The sequence below is a fragment of the Myripristis murdjan genome, chromosome 14, assembly GCF_902150065.1.
Source record: "Myripristis murdjan chromosome 14, fMyrMur1.1, whole genome shotgun sequence".
In the NCBI taxonomy this organism is placed as follows: Eukaryota; Metazoa; Chordata; class Actinopteri; order Holocentriformes; family Holocentridae; genus Myripristis; species Myripristis murdjan.
This window is the reverse complement of record NC_043993.1, coordinates 23,212,119-23,232,875: the sequence shown is the minus strand read 5'-3', so window position 1 is coordinate 23,232,875 and position 20,757 is coordinate 23,212,119. Positions and strand designations below refer to the sequence as shown.

At 38.8% G+C, this 20,757-nt stretch overlaps 1 protein-coding gene across 1 annotated transcript; it reads left to right on the top strand.

Moving 5' to 3' along the window:
• Nucleotides 1–529: 529 nt before the first annotated feature.
• zc3h12b (zinc finger CCCH-type containing 12B) lies at nt 530–20,161 on the top strand. The gene is made up of 6 exons (XM_030069812.1): nt 530–630; nt 7,272–8,070; nt 8,461–8,600; nt 12,353–12,587; nt 12,921–13,027; nt 13,126–20,161. Exons 2-6 carry the CDS (start codon nt 7,439–7,441, stop codon nt 14,547–14,549), a joined length of 2,538 nt encoding a protein of 845 aa, XP_029925672.1. The 5' UTR covers nt 530–630; nt 7,272–7,438; the 3' UTR covers nt 14,550–20,161.
• The last annotated feature ends 596 nt before the right edge of the window (nt 20,162–20,757 follow it).

Genomic DNA, 20,757 nt, shown 5'->3' with positions numbered 1-20,757 from the left:
ACATAACATTCATTTTGCCATCTAAATCTAATTATGGAGCATTTATACCTAATCCATAGCTGTTTAAGATTACTGAAGATTACTTTTTATAAGATCTTGTTAAGATTACATAAGATTACTTTTTATAAACCTATGTAAAATGCAATAAGCTGATAAAGATAGTAGAATTACAGTTGATCGTAATTCGGAAACATTTTGTTCCTTTCAAAAAATACAGTAATGGTAATATAGATTCCATAAATTGATTCAAGAATAAAAATCACAGTGGGAGTTTAGATACAAATTTGATCCTGCATGATCCAGTATGCTGCTATGAAGTGTGTTGTGGGCATACTGTTGTGAAAAATGTTTTATTTTTTATTAAGTATGGGATAATGACATTTCTCACACAACATCAGCATAAACACCATTACAAAAGGCCTGCTTTGGACATAACCTGTTGTTCAGTCGTGGGGAAAAGAACAGCTTGTAACGGCGCTTGACTGGGGCGTTTTTTCACAGCTTGTGTCGCTTGTTTCTCTCGCGTTATCTGGCAACCCTGACCAAACTGCGACAGCGCCAATGGCAGCATTCTCAGTAGTGTTAACATTAGTGTGTATCGCTGTGGACGGGGAGGATGACAGCAACAAGGTGAGAGAAGCCCCGTTTGAAGCCACAACCGTACCTTTCGTTTATGTGCATGTCAGGTAGCTAACCCTCTATCAGCCGCTAAAGCATCGCCTCGATTTGAAACCTTAAATGAACGTTAACTTTATCTCAAGTTACTGCACTGTTCCGGCAAGCAACGTTAGCGCACGCTAAGCGGCTAAAGCTAAGTACCGTTAGCAACCTAACGTTGAAGTTACCAGTAGCCTTGACTAGTTGCTAACTATATAGCTTGTTAACGTCAACTAAACAGAGGCCGGGTGGCCTGAACAGCTCGGTAGCTAACGTTAGGTCGCTGTGTCTTTTATCTAACCGCTAACCAACTCACAACACGACTTTACTGCCACATAGAGAAATACCAGCAAATTACCGTTAGCTTCCTAGGGTTTGCTGTCTGTTATCCAGGGCCTAGGGATGCCAAACCAATTACTTCTATTCAAACTCAAACACAAGGATGACGTCGTGGACAGATGTAGCAGAAAAGTGCATTGTGTGTATTTGATCACTTGCGGTGTCATTTTGTTTAACCGCACTCATTTTAGGTCATGATGCGGCTGCTGAGGTTAACCGTTATTTTGTGTGTCGACTCGTTCAGCAGCACGGTGATGATGGAGTGCATAACCTAGTTAGCTAAGTGTGCTAAGTCAGTAAAAGAGGCATACTTAATGAATATTGTCATGGGATGGATGCTTGATTTCAGTCAGGCATAAAGTAGTTTGCAGTTAAGTTAACCTGACTGAAGCTGGTAGTTATAGACTGAACTTGACTGGTTACGAGAGGAAGAAGATTAACCCAAGCCTCTCACTTCTCCCATTTGTCAGGACTGAATTCTGTTCAGACATAAATCCAATTGAATACTAATAATAAGTTGATCACTGTAATTAAAAATTGCTAAGCAGTCTGTGAGAAGGGATAGATAAAGTTGGTTAAGTAAAAATAAACCAACAGATCAGTTATTTGGAGTTTTAGAGACAGTTCTAATTATGGAGTGATATAAACTCTATATATACAGTTTATCTACTGCATGGCATGAGATTAAGTTGTGACCCAGGATCAAATAAATGTTTACTGGACATATGGAAACTGTCTGATTGCTTTGATGTTGATTACATGCACTCCTCAATTCCTTCCCGCATTCCTTCATACAGGATATAGCCAGCCTTACTAAGCATAGTGACTTTAAGAATTGCTGGCAGTGTTTTTGTATGCATGACTGTTGCACCTCCTATATGTAGAATGTTAGCTTGCTGTCTGAAAGCCCCCATTTCTGGCTGACCTGTTTGTTATGAATAACGAAACTTTTGCTCACCCCTCTTTTGCAGCCTCAGCTGTGTTTACACCTGTGCTCTGTGTGTCCTTAGTTTTTTTTTCTATATTGTGTAAAACTGCTAGGCCTGCATCTGCTTCTCAGACTGTAACCTTGACTCTGAGTGAAAATAGGAGAAAATCTCATTTGACCTTTGTTGACAGTAGAGGTAATAGGCAATTGCTGAGCATATTGGTTATTATAGTTTTTACCTGAAACACAGGTGCTCTCAAAGTTAGGATAACAAGCAAAATATTGGACCCTTCACCAAAGCTGAAGAATAAACATTTTTGTAATAAATCTTGATAGTTTTATGTTGGCCCCACATCTGTATGGCAGCAGTTGTTGTGTATTGTTGGCGCTTTGATCTATGTCCTTACGATTCCATGCCTGCAACTTGAGTTTTGGGGGCACTGGACAATTTCTGAAATGATGTATTTAGTGATCAGATCCCCAATCATTCATGTGTACTAATACATAAGCAAACATTATGTTGAGTGATTCTAGGTGACTAGCATTATCTCATAAGTGAGACTGAGAAGTTGTTGCAGTTTTAAAGTGAAGTGGTTAGTAGTTTTAAATGACTTGTGGCTAGTTATGGCATTTTTGTGTAGAAGCTGCGGCAGGCGTGGGAAACACTCCTTAACCCCAGCCAAGCTTGGAGCATGACATGTTTTTTGTGTTTGTAAGGGAATGTTTTGAATGATGGGAGACTGCTAAACATACTGCCAAAAAAATAACTGCACACTTGATGAACACGTGGTAGGGATAATAAGGATGGGCTTTTCAAGCAAAAATGCAATTTGATAATTACAGGGAACTATTCGACAATACCAGGGGCATGTGAAAAGAAGGAACTTTTAAAGAGAAGACGAGGTTACATAAAGTATTTGGTTTTTAACTATTTTTGGTGTTTGAAAATTGTGACCCATCCCTACAAGCTCACTAAGGTTGAGCAATAATGTACTATCTATCAACCAATCACTGTATGTTATTCCTGGAGGGTGGATTGACATGCATACATGCAATTTGAATATTGCTTAAGTTCTCATAGTTAAGAAAAAGCTAATGAGCTTGGGTGGAATTTTGTCCTTGCATGTGCTTTTCTTCCAGGAAATAATCTGAGTTGATAGGCCTATATCCTGGCTGACCTAAATAACGGAATAACATGTATATTTGATGTTTGCTGTCTTTGCAAGGCTAACTAAACTCACCTGAAATAATTTGCATCACACTGGAGCCTCAGGTTACGTTATGGCATTCATGAGATTTAACATAATTCGATGCTCTCTCTGTTAACAATATCCTTTTTCACAATGGGGGGTGAAACTGGTGAGAAAGTCCTGGACAACACATAATCTTTCCAGTGTGACAAAAGTGTTACTGGTCTGTGGACACATTTTTCCTTAAGTCTTCCGAATCTTTCCATGATTATGCTTTAGTGTCTTTATGACCATCAATATATAATCCTCTTGGTTATGCCTGTATTACTGAGCTCACTAAATTATGCTTTAATACTCTCTTCTCTTTTCTTGTTCCTGTCGATTAGCCTGCTCCCTAATGAGGGCACTAGATCTGCAAAAATGTCTATTCTTGTTACTATATCTAGTTGTCCAGTTGAGAAAACTAGCTTGTGCATTGTACCCTGTAAGGCAAAAAATCTTGGACAGTGTGCTGTCTACCGTAACAGAGGCCATTATGTGTGTACAAACTTCTGAGGTCATAGTTTTGGAGTCTCATGATTGCTCTAACAATGGAAATACTTGGGCACAATAAACTGAAATAACAACAAAACAACAAAAAAGTCCGTACTGTCTCATGCTTTTCCAAAAGACTCCAAGGGTCACAGCTGCAGACTGAAATTAATGTTGCCGACAATGCCTATCAAATATAATTTGACACTCGCCACTTCAGCATTAACACCTATTTTAGGAGGTAGAATGTTTCAGAACAGCTTTCACTTGAATAGGTGACTAAAAAAATGTTTCTTCCCCTGCTTGGGTGGTTAAGAACATTTTGTTCAGGTGTTGTTGAACATGTTGTCTCAGTTTTGTGGCTTTAGTGTGATAATACTTCTTTAAAGTGGCAGCTAGGCATTCTGAAATGGTCTCTCAGAGTTGTCTTTAGAGCTTTGGAGCATCAATCTCTGATAACAGGAGAGTTAAATTATCCGTTTTTAAACCTAGTAAAAACAATGTGGTTGATATGTTGTACAAACAACAACAACAACGATAATAATTGCTATTGGTGCAAATGTTGTCCTAACCATTATGCACAGTTCCATCGGCTGTGCACTCTTATTTGGGTCTCTTCTGGATTATCCGTGTGGTGGTTGCCCATAATGCAACATTTGGTTATCTTAATATTACGATCTTTAGCCAGCCAAACAACAAATCTAACAAAAACTGGTCATAGTTCAATTTTGCCCTGCTCCATACTGGATTTTTTGTAGGGTCAGCTGTGTAAAGAGGGCTTGAGGGACCTGCTTCACTTGTTGCTATGAAACAGAGCAACACGAGCCAGAGCATGTGCAAAGATAGTCTTGAGGCCTTGCTGTGTCTACGCCTGTGAATCTGGAGGTGGAGGGGAAAGGATTGGACGAGCTCCCTCAAACATTTATTGATGTCATAAAATGTCTTGAAAATGGCAGTGGGCTATGTGAGCATATGCACTGTTTCGGCAGATAGCCAGTTACTGATTCTACAAGTTCTACAACACTGGCACAGTATTTTCCTTTCTCAACTATTACAAGTTGTTGTCAGTAGTGAGAACACGTGCACCACTGATGAGACAAGCCTACAAAAGCTTTGCCATTCAGGTGCATGTTTGTCTTACACTGACCCTTAAAAAATCTGCCTGCTCAAATGTCAGTGGTTTGTATTGAGGGTACTGGCACATTAGCTAGACTGAAATGAACCATTTGCTGTTTCATTTTATGAGTCATTATTCTGTGTATCAAGTCTGTTGCAAGTAGGAGACACATAGAAATGGATTTATTTAATTTTGAATAGCATTGTAATAGGAGAATCATCTTAAGCTTGACACATAAATGAAATCAGAATTGTGGTCTGTGTTTTTATTTGATGGTTGGTACTATAAGAAGCGTAAATAATGTAATTTTAATTGCATAATATGCTGCCTCAAGAATTTTTAGTGTAGAGTTGTGTCCTAAATGTTGTGCATTTGCTGGCTGCCTAAAGAGAGATGATGAGCTGTGTTTGTGTTAGTCGTGACTGGTAAAAAGGAGTTAGCTGATGACAGGGCTGTGTTGCTAGGCAACGCATATCATGGGCTGTGCCTCTTGAAGCTAGAATGGTTGTATTTTACTCTCTGCAAGACTGGGGGCAAGTATAGTATAGGATTTCCAGTCATAAATTCAGCTATTGTAAAGATTCTTATGATTACTAATGTCCACAAGTGAAAATTTATGATGGTTGCTGTTTACAGTGTAGCACCTTTTATACCTCAAGCTTTTTGGAAGACCAGCACTGCATCACCATACCACAGCTTCATTCCCTAAGGGATAATTTTCAGTTAAGATTCTGTTCTGTTAGATACCAGGAGCCACGAGACTGTGCTGTACAACACACACTTTCTCTTGATTTATCTTAACTCATTCACTCAACCCATATATTCCTGACTGAGAATCATAGACATTGAATTGTTAGCCTGTCACAGTAGCAAGGTTTTTGCTTGCGGGAGTAAGGTAAGGCCTGCAGTGCTTTAATACTCTCTCTGTGTGAAAATAATCTCACTCTGACAGGATATTAGCTTTAAGCGCAACTAATACCAGTCATAATTTATAATGGTTTTGTGTTATAATTGTTGTCATTATCATTATTAATGTTATTGTTGTTGTTGTTGTTATTCTTCTTATTATTGTTTTGGGCATTTTAGCTTGATTAGATAGTCCATAGTGGAGAGAAGGAAGAGACTGGGGAAGAGTGAGAAGGGGTGCCAAAAGCCCCAAGCTGGGATTCAAGCTGGACATCAAAGTTAAATGGTGTGCACCTTAGACCACTGAGTCACCAAGACACCCCAAATCCTTATAGAAATGTGTGATTTTCCCCAAGGTTACCTGGACTGGCTGGGCAAATTTGGGGTGGGAAACTTGAATACATTTCCCCATACCTCTGTCAGTAAAGAGTCAGTGCCCTTAAATGAACCATTGAACAGCTCAAGTAGAACACAGTGTCCCAAAGAAGAACAGTGTCTGTCTGGTGGTTGCACATCCCTAGTTTGGCTGTGCAGATGTACAGTGAGGTCCTAAAGTGTGAGATATTTCAAATACAATGACTTTTTTTCTTCACTAATAAAAGTATTTACTGAAAGTCAGAATTTTGACATGTTTACCATTTGGCTGAATCACAGCTTACAACATTATTCTAGCAGTCATTCACAGAGAAAGATGTTACAGTGTGTTTCACCTTTTTCCTTTTCAAATGTTCCCAGAGTTGAGGTCTGGTGACCGTTGAGGGAAATCCATGGAAATTGGCTTTTATTGCTTGTCCCTTGACTTTAAATAGGCCTGACATTACTTTGATACACATTTTAGGTCATTGTCTTGCTACACATTTGTTGGTTTTATGATCGCTTCGTCGTGTTGGGCATCTTTGATTTTATTTGTGGTGGAAAATTTGGGTATACCAGAAAGTATATTTAGGAGATGAAGCATGTCCCACTGCGTTGTTTTAAGATTATGTAGGATAAATGAAGAATGATGGATAGCTGCTTGCTTAGTGAAGCTAATCATAATTGTTTTGTTATAGACCTCTCTGGCTTTCATAGGGAGAAATATTCAGTGGATGTTTCTTCCAGCAGCAGGGTAAAAGATTTTTTTTTTGGTGCATGCACACCTGTGTACCTGGTGATACACCAGGTACTAGGTTACACAGCTGTTTGTTTATTGTTCGTACATTATTACACTGAAATACCCTGAATTGCATAACATACAGTAAAACTAACACCATGATCAGTGTTGTAGACTCATAGCTTCAATCTGGTAAGGTTTACCTATTTCAGGTTCCGGTGTTATAGCCTATGCTTGAACTGTCTGGTATGGCTTGGCTCTTCATCTTCTCTTCTCTCCTCAATTTCTTAACACTTTCTGCCCTTATTGTTGCACACTGCTTGGCCTCAGTATGTGCCATTTCTCTGCATAATTTTTGCACTCATCCCAGACAGTTGGACAACCATTGATGTTTTGCTTCATAAGAAAAAAAAATCTTCCTTTTATGGATTAATTGAACCTTTCTGTTGTAGACATTTGTACTTGTTAAACTAACTGATATTACCCTTTTTTGCTTTTGTTCTCTTTCAGGATTAAGTAGTGGCTTTGATTTTGCCTGCTCACACAGAGAACACTTTTTTACTTTGGCCCTACACAAGAAGCTTGTAGTGCTAAAGTCCAGCGTTGAATATGATTCCTGGGATGGGTTGGAGGTGAGGAAGCATGTGGTGGAAATCTCGGGTGATGAGGCGAACGTGATGACAGCATGGTCCATGGTGGAGAAGCTCAAAATGGAAAAAAGCCCATGCAGGGAGGAGAATATTGACTCAAGAGAGGCCCAGCATGCCAGTGGTGAGTCGGAGGATGGGAGCAGCTCCGAAAGCGAGTCGGAAGAGCAGCAGCGCCAAAAGTTGCAGGTGAGCAACAGCAGCTGTAAGAAGAGGGAGCCATTGGTCCCCACAAAACCTCATCGACAGCTTTGTCGCTCTCCATGCCTCGACCGGCCCAGCTTTTCTCAGAGTAGCATGGTGCAAGAGTTTCGTGTTGATGAGGCCAATGCTGGACCAGGGATTAAGCACACGAGTGACAGGGAGTACCAAACAAAGATGGAATTTGCCTTGAAGTTGGGCTACTCAGGAGAGCAGGTGGAGACAGTGCTCAACAAGTTGGGGGCTGCTGCTCTTATTAATGATGTTCTTGCTGAGTTGGTAAGGCTTGGTAACAAGACAGAGCCTGAAAGTCAAACTAGCACCAGTACAACTGCACCGGTATCTCGAGCGCCCTGTGTTAAAGAGGCTGTGAGTCCAGAGGTGTCACTAGAAGATGAATCTGTGGACACGTTTGACAACCTCAGACCCATCGTCATTGATGGCTCAAATGTTGCAATGAGGTAGGACACTAACAAATATCTGCAGTTGTACATAAAGGAAAAATCCAGCCTGAAACCCCCCCAAAAAGGATTATCGATTTGCATTGCGTTTCTGGTGTAATTTTTTTTATGCTATATTTTTGACACTCTGTGACTTAACTAACCAAAAGTAAATTTACTGACATCACTCAAACTCTCTGTACAACTACAATAATATTTATTTGAGGAAAAATAAATCAGAAAAGGTAGCTTTCAAATTTCAGTGTCAACTTCTAAAAATAAGGCTTGATTTTTCCTTTAAGTGTTTTGTGCTTCATACAGAATGCACTGTACCTTAAACATTTTCTTCTAATGGATGCTCTCTGATTACTTTTAAGTAGACCTTTCGCACTGTGTTGTGTTGCTTTGTAGCCATGGAAATAAAGAGACGTTCTCTTGCCGTGGTATCCAGTTGGCTGTTGAATGGTTCCGGGAGAAAGGACACAAAGACATCACTGTGTTTGTCCCAGCCTGGAGAAAGGAGCAGTCAAGGCCTGATGCCCTCATCACAGGTAGTAAAGCTAACCTGTGCTCACACATGTTCTGTGCTCACACACCATTCAAAACCTTATCATCTAAGAACTGCCTGACAATTTAGGCTTACACTTACAATACAATATTTTGCATTTTTCTTTAAAAATTGTTAATATTATAAGAACATTACACAGCTGAGAAGAATCTGATGGAAATACAACATTAGCAAGGGAGTTCAGCAACAGACACTGACGTATATGTTTATCAGCCTAACAATACTTGTCAAAATTATATGCTTGTCAAAATACTTAGTGTAATGTATAACCTTATGTAGGCTATGAAAGGAGCTGGCTGGACGCATCACAATTACTTTCTTGTTTGATGTATTTTTAAACAAGCAAAAACCCTTTCATTTTTGTCAGCAGGGGATGTTTATTTCTAGTAAACAATGGCTTTCAAATGAAAATTATGCTGCTAATGCTGTTATGATTCCAGGGTAGAGGAATTGTTTAATTCAGCAAACAAATTAATGTGAGTTGGTCGTGATGTAGCTTTCAAATTAATTAATTCCTTTTGCCTATGAATCGTCTATGTTAGCAAAACTCATGATCTAGCAGTGGCTCTATGTAGGGGAAACAGCCTCTCACTTGTAATAGATGGTTTTGCTGTGTCACTTCTGGTATTTTGCCAGTGCTATCAGACAGGAAACAAGTGTGTTTTCCAGAACTTTCAAGCTCACAAGCAATCCAGAACCAAGGAAACTAAGCTACCTCAAGTGAAGTTCTTTTAAATCAAATAAGCATAAAGGTCATTGGACTTGAACAAAATTACTTTATGTATTTGCACGGCATTTCTCCTTTTTAAACTAAGGCTTGGCTGATTAACTGATTATTTCATAATTGCGTGATTGACAATCACAGTGGGTCTTCAGCACAAAAAAAGTAATTATACATTAATTTCAAAATATTTCTTATCTAAAATGTAATTTTTTTTCTGTGTTGTCAAATGTCATGGTATGATGTCAAATGTAAAAATTCCTCACATGCTATGGCATTTGGAAAATTTGAAAACTTATAAAATGTCCTGAAAATAGTCATGAAAGTATAACTATTCTATATTATTTATTATATTATATAACTATAAAATTCGGCTGAGATTATATTTTCAGCTGTTTCTGAGCTCACATTGTACATTTTTAGCCACTGCCGCCCCATTTCAGTGCCCGTCGATACCCAGGTTAAAAATACACAAAATGACAGTTTGATTAACACAGTGTTTGAGTAAAATCAACACATTTGTGCACTATTAGCCTGTTCCAAGCCTGTTCATGTTAATTTTTTAAATTTTATTTTACTCTATTTTTTTTTTTTTTTTTTTTTTTTGCATGTAAACATGTACAATGCTAAAACGAGTTGATAGTGTGTTTTTTCAAACATCAACTTCACTTCAGGTGTGAGCTATTGGCTACTTTGTGCAATTTGAATAATTCAAGGGTGACCCTCTGTGAGCAGCAGCTAACATGTATATAAGTCACTGGATATGTCCTTGAAAAATGATTTCCTTAAAAGAGTGGGTTTTTTTGTGAGAGTGTGCCATTTAAAAAATAACTGCACAGTCCCGCTCTCACACCAGTGCATGTAGATGTCACAGTGAATTTACAAAGAATTTCACAGGCACAGAAACTCTGCATTGACTTTGTGGTCTCCCCTGATAAGTTAATTTAAAAAAATGAACGCAACCAAAGATTTGTTGCAAACTGTTTTTAAAGCAAGGCATAAGGCAAGTAGGACACCTTGAGGCAAGGTGGAGAACTCACTTTTTAATTCCCTTTTTATGCTCTGTCTGAGTGTGTGTGCACACTTGCTTGATAGAGTAAAGACTAGCAGTATTATGCCCATTGTGTCAGTCCAGGAAAAATGGGACCTGAGAAGCAGTTGAGTAGAGTCAGCAGTCAGTTGTTGCATTGTGAAAGGCCAGGCGCAACAGTGGCAGGGAGTCATTTGGAAAAACAAGTCAGTCAGCGAGAAGAGGGATAGTCTGGAGCAAACATTGACTGAGCAGAGTCAGTGCATAAGTACACAAAGAAAGAAACTTGGTTTGTCCAGTTGCCATTTGAAATGATATACTTTAATCAGACTGTCTACTGACCGGGTCACAGCATGTAAGAGCTCACAGCATAAATGCTACAATTTCAATGTAGCAATGTGTGTAATGGCTGCATTACATTGTCAGCCTAATCATGGTTTTCATTCATATGTTAGTGTGTGCTTGTCATTAGATATGCCTCCAAGTCAATACATAAAGTGTATGTAATCATACAAGCTGTGATCTAACACAATGTCTGAAATGAGTACTTGTGAGCTGTCAGTGTATTGATTAGCCTACTTTATGTTCAGGAAAGAGTGAAGTGACATAAAATCACTCTCTGAACTGCACTCCCTGCAATTTTGAAATTAAAACAAGCAGTGTTTTGTCAAGAGAGGTTAATAATATAAAGTCTATATTCAATTACTGTTAAATGCTGTATGAGCATAAATAAGGAATCTTGTGCTGTGATTAAGTCCTGCAGCAGCAGTCAGAATCATGGGGTTGCAAATTAATATGGTGGTTGAATAGTAGATATTGCAGTTGGTTATATCTGTGAGGGAGTAAGTGCTAGTAGTGAGGTATTTTGGTAGGCATATTATAGGCCAGTTATGGGCGGGCAGATAGTAGGAGAATTCTGGATAGGGAAACAGTGAGCACTGCTGCTACAAGCCAGACATGGTGTTGTGGTGAGAGGCAAGGTGGATTGTATATTTTGTGGAACTCACCTTGCCATGGGAGGGTGCAGTAGATGAGTCATATAGAAAAAACTGCTTAGGTATGCTGAGTTGGCAGTGGAGGCTCAGCAGTAGGATGGGAAGTCGAGACTATATCCAGTGGAGGTGGGATGCCAAGAGTTTGTGGCAAAGTCCACTTTAACACTACCAGGTAAATTTGGCATTTGTGAGCAGAACATGAAGCAGACAGTGAAGGCTGTGTCTGAGGCAGCAGTAGGAGTCAGTGTCTACAGAGAAATCATACTGTCTGGGGCACAAATCAAGTGAGGTAAGTGTTGTAGGATGGGATCTGTTTGTTTTAACTGTGGCCCACTTGCTGTAAGCAGTCATTGGTAGTGTGCCAATGTATAGATTTATTTGCAAGTTGATATGTTTGATTGTTAGCAAACGTATGTAGCTTGCTAGCTGATATTGACAGTCGAAGAAGAGGAATATCTGCACAGATACACAAACAGCTAACCTGACTTAATTCACTCTTTTCTCTAACACTCTCCACTCAGAGACGGTGCATATTTTGAACTGTTTACTTTTTAAAAATGTTGATTGCCAGTGAATAAAACAGTAGCCATATTATGTCAAAAACAACATTTGAAAAATCAAACAAGGAAATGACTGTCGATGGTTTCAGCAAAATTTCACATTAAGAAATGTCTGTTGTGCTACTCTAGTTAACACAATACCAGTTTGAACAATAGTGATCTATACCCAGGTCATAGTAATGGTAAATCCAGAAAAAAGTGAGAATAGGCAAATATGGTAGAGAAAATGGAGCTATAAATACCTAGAACATATCCAGTGACCTTGCGCTTTAATTTGACTGAAAGGTGTACCTGAGAGGACATACTGTGTTATATTTTCTCACACTGTTAATACTGGGGAGGGAGAGGTATTATAAATGGAATTACAACACATGAATTGCTAATGAAACGTTTAGTAATAGTAAAACTTAGTTGAAATATCTCTTACAGATCAAGAAATTTTACGCAAGCTGGAAAAAGAGAAGATACTGGTGTTCACCCCATCTCGGAGAGTTCAAGGCAGGAGAGTGGTGTGCTATGATGATCGCTTCATAGTGAAGCTGGCTTGTGATTCTGATGGAATTATTGTGTCAAATGACAACTACAGGGACTTGCAAAATGAGAAGCCAGAGTGGAAGAAATTCATAGAAGAGCGTCTCCTTATGTACTCATTTGTCAACGACAAGTAAGCAACTATAATGTATTGCCAGTCTAATGCCAGTCATTACATTAAAACTAGGGATTTTTCACTGTGCAGGTACATCTATAGGTTATTGAGGACTTTGAATTTACTTGAAAATATGTGTATTCCTTTTCTTACCATCATAATGCAGTATTTTCATATGAAAGTTTTTTTAGCAATATACATGGTAATTTTGTTCAAGAAACTCTTTGTGATATAAAGTCATTGCAACAGATTCCTAATTACTTTTTGTGGCAGGGATACCCCTTTATGCATACGTCAGGAAGTTGACATTTTAAAGTACATATTTGCTAATTAATTAAAAATGACTTCTAGATTCATGCCGCCTGATGATCCTTTAGGAAGACATGGTCCAAGCTTAGAAAACTTCCTCCGCAAGCGTCCTGTTGTTCCAGAGCACAAAAAACAACCTTGCCCATATGGTAAGTTTCTTGAATAATGTTATGTCTTTGTTGGCTGATGTGTTAATCTGAGTATTTATTTTTACTCATGTTATCTGTTCTCCCCTTACTTTAAACAGGGAAAAAGTGTACATATGGACATAAGTGTAAGTACTATCATCCAGAGCGTGTCAACCAGCCACAGCGGTCAGTGGCTGATGAACTGCGAGCCTTTGCCAAGTTGTCTGCAGTGAAGACAATGAGTGAGGGGGCTTTGGCCAAGTGCGGTACCGGTCCAGCAACTGTAAAGGGAGATAGTGGCTCTGAGGCCAAACGCGTGGCACCCAAACGTCAATCTGACCCCAGTATTCGCTCAGTGGTCTGTGAACCAGAAGAGGCACTATCTGTTATCAGGAAGCCTGAGACAAATTCCGTGCCTTCCCTCGTTTCTGCTCTCAGTGTGCCCACCATGCAGCCTGCCAAGAGCCATGCAGCTGGTGCCTTGAACACAAGATCAGCCAGCAGCCCAGTGCCAGGCTCAATGCAGTTCGCACACAATTCTTTGGAGCACATGTCTAGTGTACAGTACCCACCCATTTTAGTTACCAATAGTCATGGCGCTTCTGTCACATACAGTGAACAGTTCCCAAAGTATGATTCAGTGAGTGACCATGGATATTACTCGATGCATAGTGATTTTTCAAATATGAGCATGAGCAGCATGCATAATGTCGACAGTTTCTGTAGCATGGAGCACGAGCATGGTGTGTATCAGAGAAATCCCAGCCATTGTGCTGAATCCTGCCTCAGCCATTCAAACAGTGACTCATTCTCTTCTTATGACTTGTACCCAAGTTCTGTGGACAGCAGCTTAGAGGAGAGCATGAAGGGGCAGCAGCAGTCACCTGCTCAGGCTAGGATCCAAGCTTTCTCTCATGGGTTTCATCATGAGACACTGACCAGGGTTCAGAGTTATGGACCTGAGGAGCCCAAGCAGGGCCCCCGTAAGCAGTCTACATCTCATCTAGCACCACATATCCAGCACGCTGCAGTGGGAGCAAGGTCCAGCTGCCCTGGGGACTATCCCCTTACGCAGAATGTCCTCCCACCTCTGTCCTCACAGCCCACACGCTCTCTTGGCATGACACGCATGGATAGCATATCAGATTCAAGGCTATATGATAGCAACCCGATGAGACAGAGGCGACCTCCATTGTGCCGCGAGCAGCACGCAAGCTGGGACCCTCTGCCTTGTGGTAATGAATCCTATGGATATCATTCGTACCTTCTGAGTAACAGCTTGATGCCATGTTGTGAGCGGGTGATGGTGCGCAGCATGCCCGACAAAATGGAACAAATTTGGAACTCGCCATGGGAGACCCAGTCTGCATCTGAACATCAAGAGCGGTATGTCATCCCAGACCACCAGTATCAAACATATCGGAACCTTTGCAACATCTTCCCTGCTTACATTGTCCACTCAGTCATGGAGAAGAACCCTCATTTGACTGATCCACAGCAACTTGCCGCTGTCATTGTCACGAAGCTGAGGTCTTGCCATTGAGTGATTAATCTTGTTTAAAATTTTAAGATTAATGTGTAGGATTCAGCATGTAAGGCATAGTATTATCTTAGACAGGAATGTGATGTCACTGTAATTGTGACAGCTTAAGCCAGAGATGCTGACATAAGGACTTAGATGGCAACTATAGGCACTTGTTTGATGTTGCTACATGTGCAACAAATGCCCTCAGGAGTTCATCTTTTTTGAAATGTCTCTGATTAATGAAATCTAGCTTTCTTGATTTTACATCACTTGGTTGATACAGAAGTAATCTGTCCTAAGTAAATTCAAGTCGAAACCCAAGACATTTCACATAAAAGCTAAGTTTTCATATTCAATGTGGTGCATTTGATATGAGGTTAGACCTTATTTGAAATATGGTTAATAACACATTCATAATGCCTGAGCAGGAGCTGCATAGCAGCTTTGTGCGATATTCGTGAGCACTGATCAGACTTTTATGCAAGTTTTCTTAAGGTATTTAACATCCATGTCATTTTTAGCAAATTTGTGGAATGGCCTGCTAATACTAAGCAGGACAGGTAAACATCCTTTTAATCAGTTCCAACTTTGCTACTGCCAGTTTGATAGATTTTATTTTACGTAAGATTGTGAAGGCTGGGTAGTTGGTTTAGCTAACTAACACATCTAGCTAGTGTGATGCTGAACCTAGATCTTTACATGAATCTGTCCAAGCTAAGTGGAATAGTAAACAGGTCAGTGACATAGCAGGACAGTTCAGCTTGCTCATGTTTACCCAGCAACATTTCCTATATTTGCCTTACGGAAGCTGACATATAAGTCAGGTCAGCATTCATGAGTGCACCATGTAGCTTTTATGAAGATCTTGCTCAGGTACTGTGACTGTGTTTTTACATGCATCTTAAATGTTTCTGATACAGTTTAAATATAGATAACTTTGCTTAGGTCTGCCTCTGCTGTAAATAATACTTGTAATTTTTTTTGTGCAGATTTTTTTTCTTTTTTAAAAGATAAGTCAGAGGGAGGTAAGTACATACCTCACAGCATGAACTTTGACATTTAATGGCCTTATATCTGAATGACCTCACGCTTTAGTCATTGTCTAATCGGTTTCAGTGAAAATCTTTTGTCATTGAAGCCTCCTCCTTTGAAATGTAAAGCACTATCTCATTATCTAAAGAGATATATTTTCTCAGTCTCACTTAACAAAGCTACTATTTTGGTAGAATTTGAAAGTGCACCCAGCAAGCCAAAAAAGAGAGATTTGACTTGTACACGTGTGCACATATTTATGTACATATAATCACACAAAAAGCCATCATTTCAAATACATTTATAAGCTGCTAAATAATGCCAAAAAAGAGAATTTATCTAGTGTCAATATTCTACTGAACACTTTGATTTATAGAATAGATTGGATTATAGTTAAACTAATATAAGTGTTTGGATAATTTTCTATGGAGTACTGTATAGTTACCTTTCTGCTGATTTTATTGGTTACTGCGTTCAGGATTTTCATGTTTATGTCTCTGTCAAATTTGTGGTGGTGATGCTTTTCAGTGCTAAAATATATTAATACGGTTATCTTTGTTTCAAACAGTGGCTCTCATGAGCTGCTTCATGTTGTCAGTGGGGCAGTTTGGTCTCAGGAGTTTTCAGGTTCATTTTGTTGCAGAATTGTCTTAAAATTGATTTCAGTGGATTCAAGTGAATTCAGAAGTAGCAGAAAGTAGATATCTACTGGTGGAAACAGCAAGGATGGTTAACATCACAGTTTGATTATTTGCACAAGGATTTCTGTACTAGGCAAAACATTCAGTTGGACTTCAGCATCTTGGATAAATGTGGATAAAAATGTGGCCAAACAAGTAGGCCTATGGATCAGCTGAATTGAAAATTAAGTGAAATCTAAAAGACAGATGAAGATCTTTAGCTATGGCTGTTAACAGCAAACTGAAATGGTCAAATGGAGAGCCAAATGTATGCATACATGCAGTCAGTCCCCAGTCAGAGAGGGGTTTGGCTGTGCTTTGCAGCACATGGCTTTCAGGATGCTGTCAGATTTCTAACTTTGTTTTTTTCGAGTCCAAAGCTAACAGTTACTGTTGAGAGCCAACTCTGATTTAGCAGTGATATATTTTGTGAAAATCCTTTATGTAGTACCTTTTAAAATTAGTTATATATAATTGTAACGTGGACATGGCATTGGAAAATGTTTTTTGTGTATATCCTTGTTAAGCACCTTGAGATCTAGGACTTAAAGCTATTAGGGTGGCTTTACTTGATGCAGCTTTTATGTAACTTAAGTTGGATTTAGTAATGTTGGGTCCAAAGGATGCAAAGTTTGGGTTGTCTTAAAAAAAAAAATTGAAATGGCTACCGTGATTGGTTGTTGTGCCTCAGATCTATATAGTAAATAATGGTACCCATGTAGGCTAAAACAAACTATAATGTCTGTGGAGGTTTTCAGTCATTCAGTTTTTGGCTATCCTCGTATGAGCTGAATCGAGGGCAACTGGATTTTTGTGGAATCTCAAAGATGTTTCACTTCTCATCCAAGAGGCTCTTTCAGTTCTTCAGTTCATGAGTAAAACATCTTCGAGAACCTACAAGCAAGTCCAGTTGCCCTCGATTAACTCTGTGTGGATAGCTATACTTGCTTAGGTGCTGATGTCACTTGGTAAGGAGCCAGTTAACGATGCAATGTTTATTTGGTTTGCCAGTATTTTCACAAGTTCAGATTATCTGGCAAGTGTTGAGCCAGGGATGTGGATCGGCCATGTTTATTTTTAGTAAAAAAAAAAAAAATTAGTTGGTTGTGGTAGTGCCTTCATGCAGTTCCCATGGGGAAGAAAAGAAGTTCCCGTGTTGCCAAGACCAGCAGGTTCCCCACCTCACAGTGTTACATGAAGATCCGACAAAAGTGCTCTGAATTTTGCAGCAGACTGTGCCTGCCATGGTATGATGTTGCAAACCTTGCCTCAGAGACAGTCAAAGTTGGAAGATTTTTAATTAACATTATTTGATTCTTTTAAGGAAGCCAAAACAATAACTTTGAGTGTTATACTAAAATATTGATGTTGAGGTCAAACTACAAATTTGATGTGATTGCCAACTATGGTGGATTATGTCTGTGAATGGTTAGATGGATACAATGTAACTTTTGGGGAAAATTGATTTCAAGGCATTTTTTGTTGCTTCTGCATTTTGAAGGCAACTTACTGTTAAACCTATTATTCGCCTATGTATGCCTATATGAGTTGCCAGTGAATGGCACAGAGAAACTCCTTAGTAATCGTGAGCAAGTGATGAAGATATTCCATCAAAACTTTACACTTTTCTTAAATTAGTCAACACCCATGCATCCTCTAAAATAAAGTATTCACCCTAGCCATGGTGTAAATAAAAGGTACACCTCCAGCCAACCAGAATTAAGTCTTTTCTCAGCCCTTGCTATGATCAAAAATAGCTTGTGCAGCCACCTCAGGATTATCACTTGCAGATTAATTATTAGTATTACAAGTATTATAAGTATTACAATTACAGTTAGTGCAGTTGCTATTTGCAGTCCAGCTGTTTTTACCCCTGCTGACTAGTTAAGGAGATAGCTCTGTATTTATTGATCGTTAAGGCCTGTATACATATAAATACATTGTTTGTATCTTTGCATGAAAATTGCTACATGCAACTTGTAATCTACAATTGCATGGAAGTAGCACTATGTAAAGCCAGCCTTAATAGCAAGATCACATTTTCAGTCCTTCTAAAGGGAAATACCACTGAATATCAGGATTCAAGTATGCTACTCCTAGGCGTATCACAGTTGAATTTCATGAACTGAACAAATTTGTCTCACATTTGACTAAATGAGAAAAATTGGTTCCCTAACACTGGTGATCATTGAGACTATGAGAGCAAAGATCAATAAAGGGGCTCAGAAACGGACATTACTAAGGAACATATTCTACAACTTACCAAGTTAAATATTCTCCAAATTTTAGTGTAATAATATATAATGTATAACATATCTCAGAATAAAAGGATTTGGTTGTAATAGCGACAAATTTAGGCTCTCATTTAGTGGAGCAGCATTTGGTTGTACATCTTGATGGCACTGACCTGAGTCTTTGCTCTCTGCTTTGGGGGACAGTTCAACATAAATACAATTGCCTGAAGGAAATTACTTGAGAATTTTTAAACCGAGTGGTATTACTCTTTAACATGGCTTATTTGTAAGCCTGTCTTGATCTCATTAGTGGTGCTGCATACATGTATGTTTCCTTATTAATGTTGAGTTACAACCATGGTAAATGAACAGACATAAAGAAAAAAAAAAACATTTGAATGTGTTTTGCCCAAATGAGTTTTGGGCTTTGCTCACTTTGTTTTTTCATGAAATAAGACAAGGCCACTTTGGGCTTCTTGTCGCTTCATGAGAAGGTGAAACAAACTGCCTAAATGTTTCTTCCTGTGAAACAATCAGATTGCAAGGCTGCTGTCAAGGTTGTTTCTGGCATTTGGCTTAAAGTTTGCGTGCCGTCCTTTTAACACTGCTTTCCCTTTTGAGATTGTTTGATTGTCAAAGATTGCAAGAAAAGTGCTTCAAATGCAAAGGAACAGTGAAGTCGCTGAAAAAAAAAACCTATAAAAATTAAACAAAATTTGCATAATTTGAAATGTTTGCTCTTTGAGAAACCAAATTAGGGTAACATATTCTGAATTTGCCCTAACATGGTTCTCAGTCACAGTCAAATGCTTCTTTTCCATGAATAGCTGATTGTCCACATGATTTCAGACTGCATGGTTTGGCATTGTTTTTAACCTTGAATTTATTTGTTGGGGTTGGCAGTAGTGGGTATATGGACATTCACCTCATCTTGTTTTATTTCCTTATTTTATTAAGGAATTTCTCAAACTGGGGGTAGATGAAGAAACTGAGTGCCATAGTGCCACACAGTACGCCCAACAGAAAACAAAACAGAAGTTTCTGTTTTAGTTGGTGCACCTCTTAAAACTGAATCACAACAGGATGTTGATAAATTATTTTAGGCACTATGGAAGCTAATACTGCTCTATGGTGGTAAAAAGAGCTTATATCACACTAACTTCAGGCGAAAAATGTATTGGTGCGTAGGTAGGATAGTTGCTGTATAGTTGTGTTGAATATTGCTTTAGGAATTCCTTTGGTTTCTGAAGGAGACACAGTCCATCTTTGTTTGGGTCAGAGTGCCAGTAGAAATACAGAATTTGTAGATGTTATGAAGGCCAGAAGACAAATTAAACACACTGAAAAATGGTCAGAGTTTATTATTTTGTAGGAAGTCACATGTCACAAGTCACACTCTGGACATGGTATTCATGATCTGGTTATAGTGATTAGTTTACAGTGTATAATTGATAGGTGAATGGATGAGTTTTGAACTACCGTTATTTTTTCCTTACATCCAGTAAGATATGTTTTTTTTAAGGACATGGTTGCATGGTCTTTGGTCTATAATTTTTACTGATGAATTTGGAATCACCAGCCTGGGTGTCACCAGTTTTTTCCTCTGTTGTTACATAGAATGCATTCATGATGAAAATGGGCATCTTCCAAGCCAAAAAAAAAAAAAAAAGACGAAACATTGCAATGTCTGAGTAAAAAACTTTCAATATTCCAATCCAGTATTTTGCTAGTTTGCTAAGAGGATATAGACTGAAAGCCGCAATGGTGAGTCATAGTCCCCACCTTACCTTTTTTAAGTGCCGCAAACAACTAAGCCACAAATGTCTAGAATTGACTTTTGCTTGTTGATACAAATTGTATCTATATCTTGATTGTAACAAAATATGATATGTATAATATAAATAGTTTTATTTAAATAAAGGGAAAAAAAAATCAATGCCATAATGTTTGTGACACTGTGTGTCACTGGGAGTAGCCCACTGGTATGTACTAATTCTTACTGGGTACAGTAGTTAATTTACAGGGACATTACGTGCTACATAAAAGTGCACAGATAACCCTGTGTGCAACAGTAAGCATTGTGTCCTCTCTGTACATAGTCACATGTGTGCGTGTGTGTGTGTGTGTGAGAGAGAGAGAGTGTGTGTGTACATATATACATATATATATATATCTATATAAGAGAGAAAGTTATCTGTAAATTAAACTATTAGTGAGTTACCTTTGTTGTTAAAATCTTAAGTTAATATCTGTGTTGTAACCTGTGCACCAGGGTTAAGT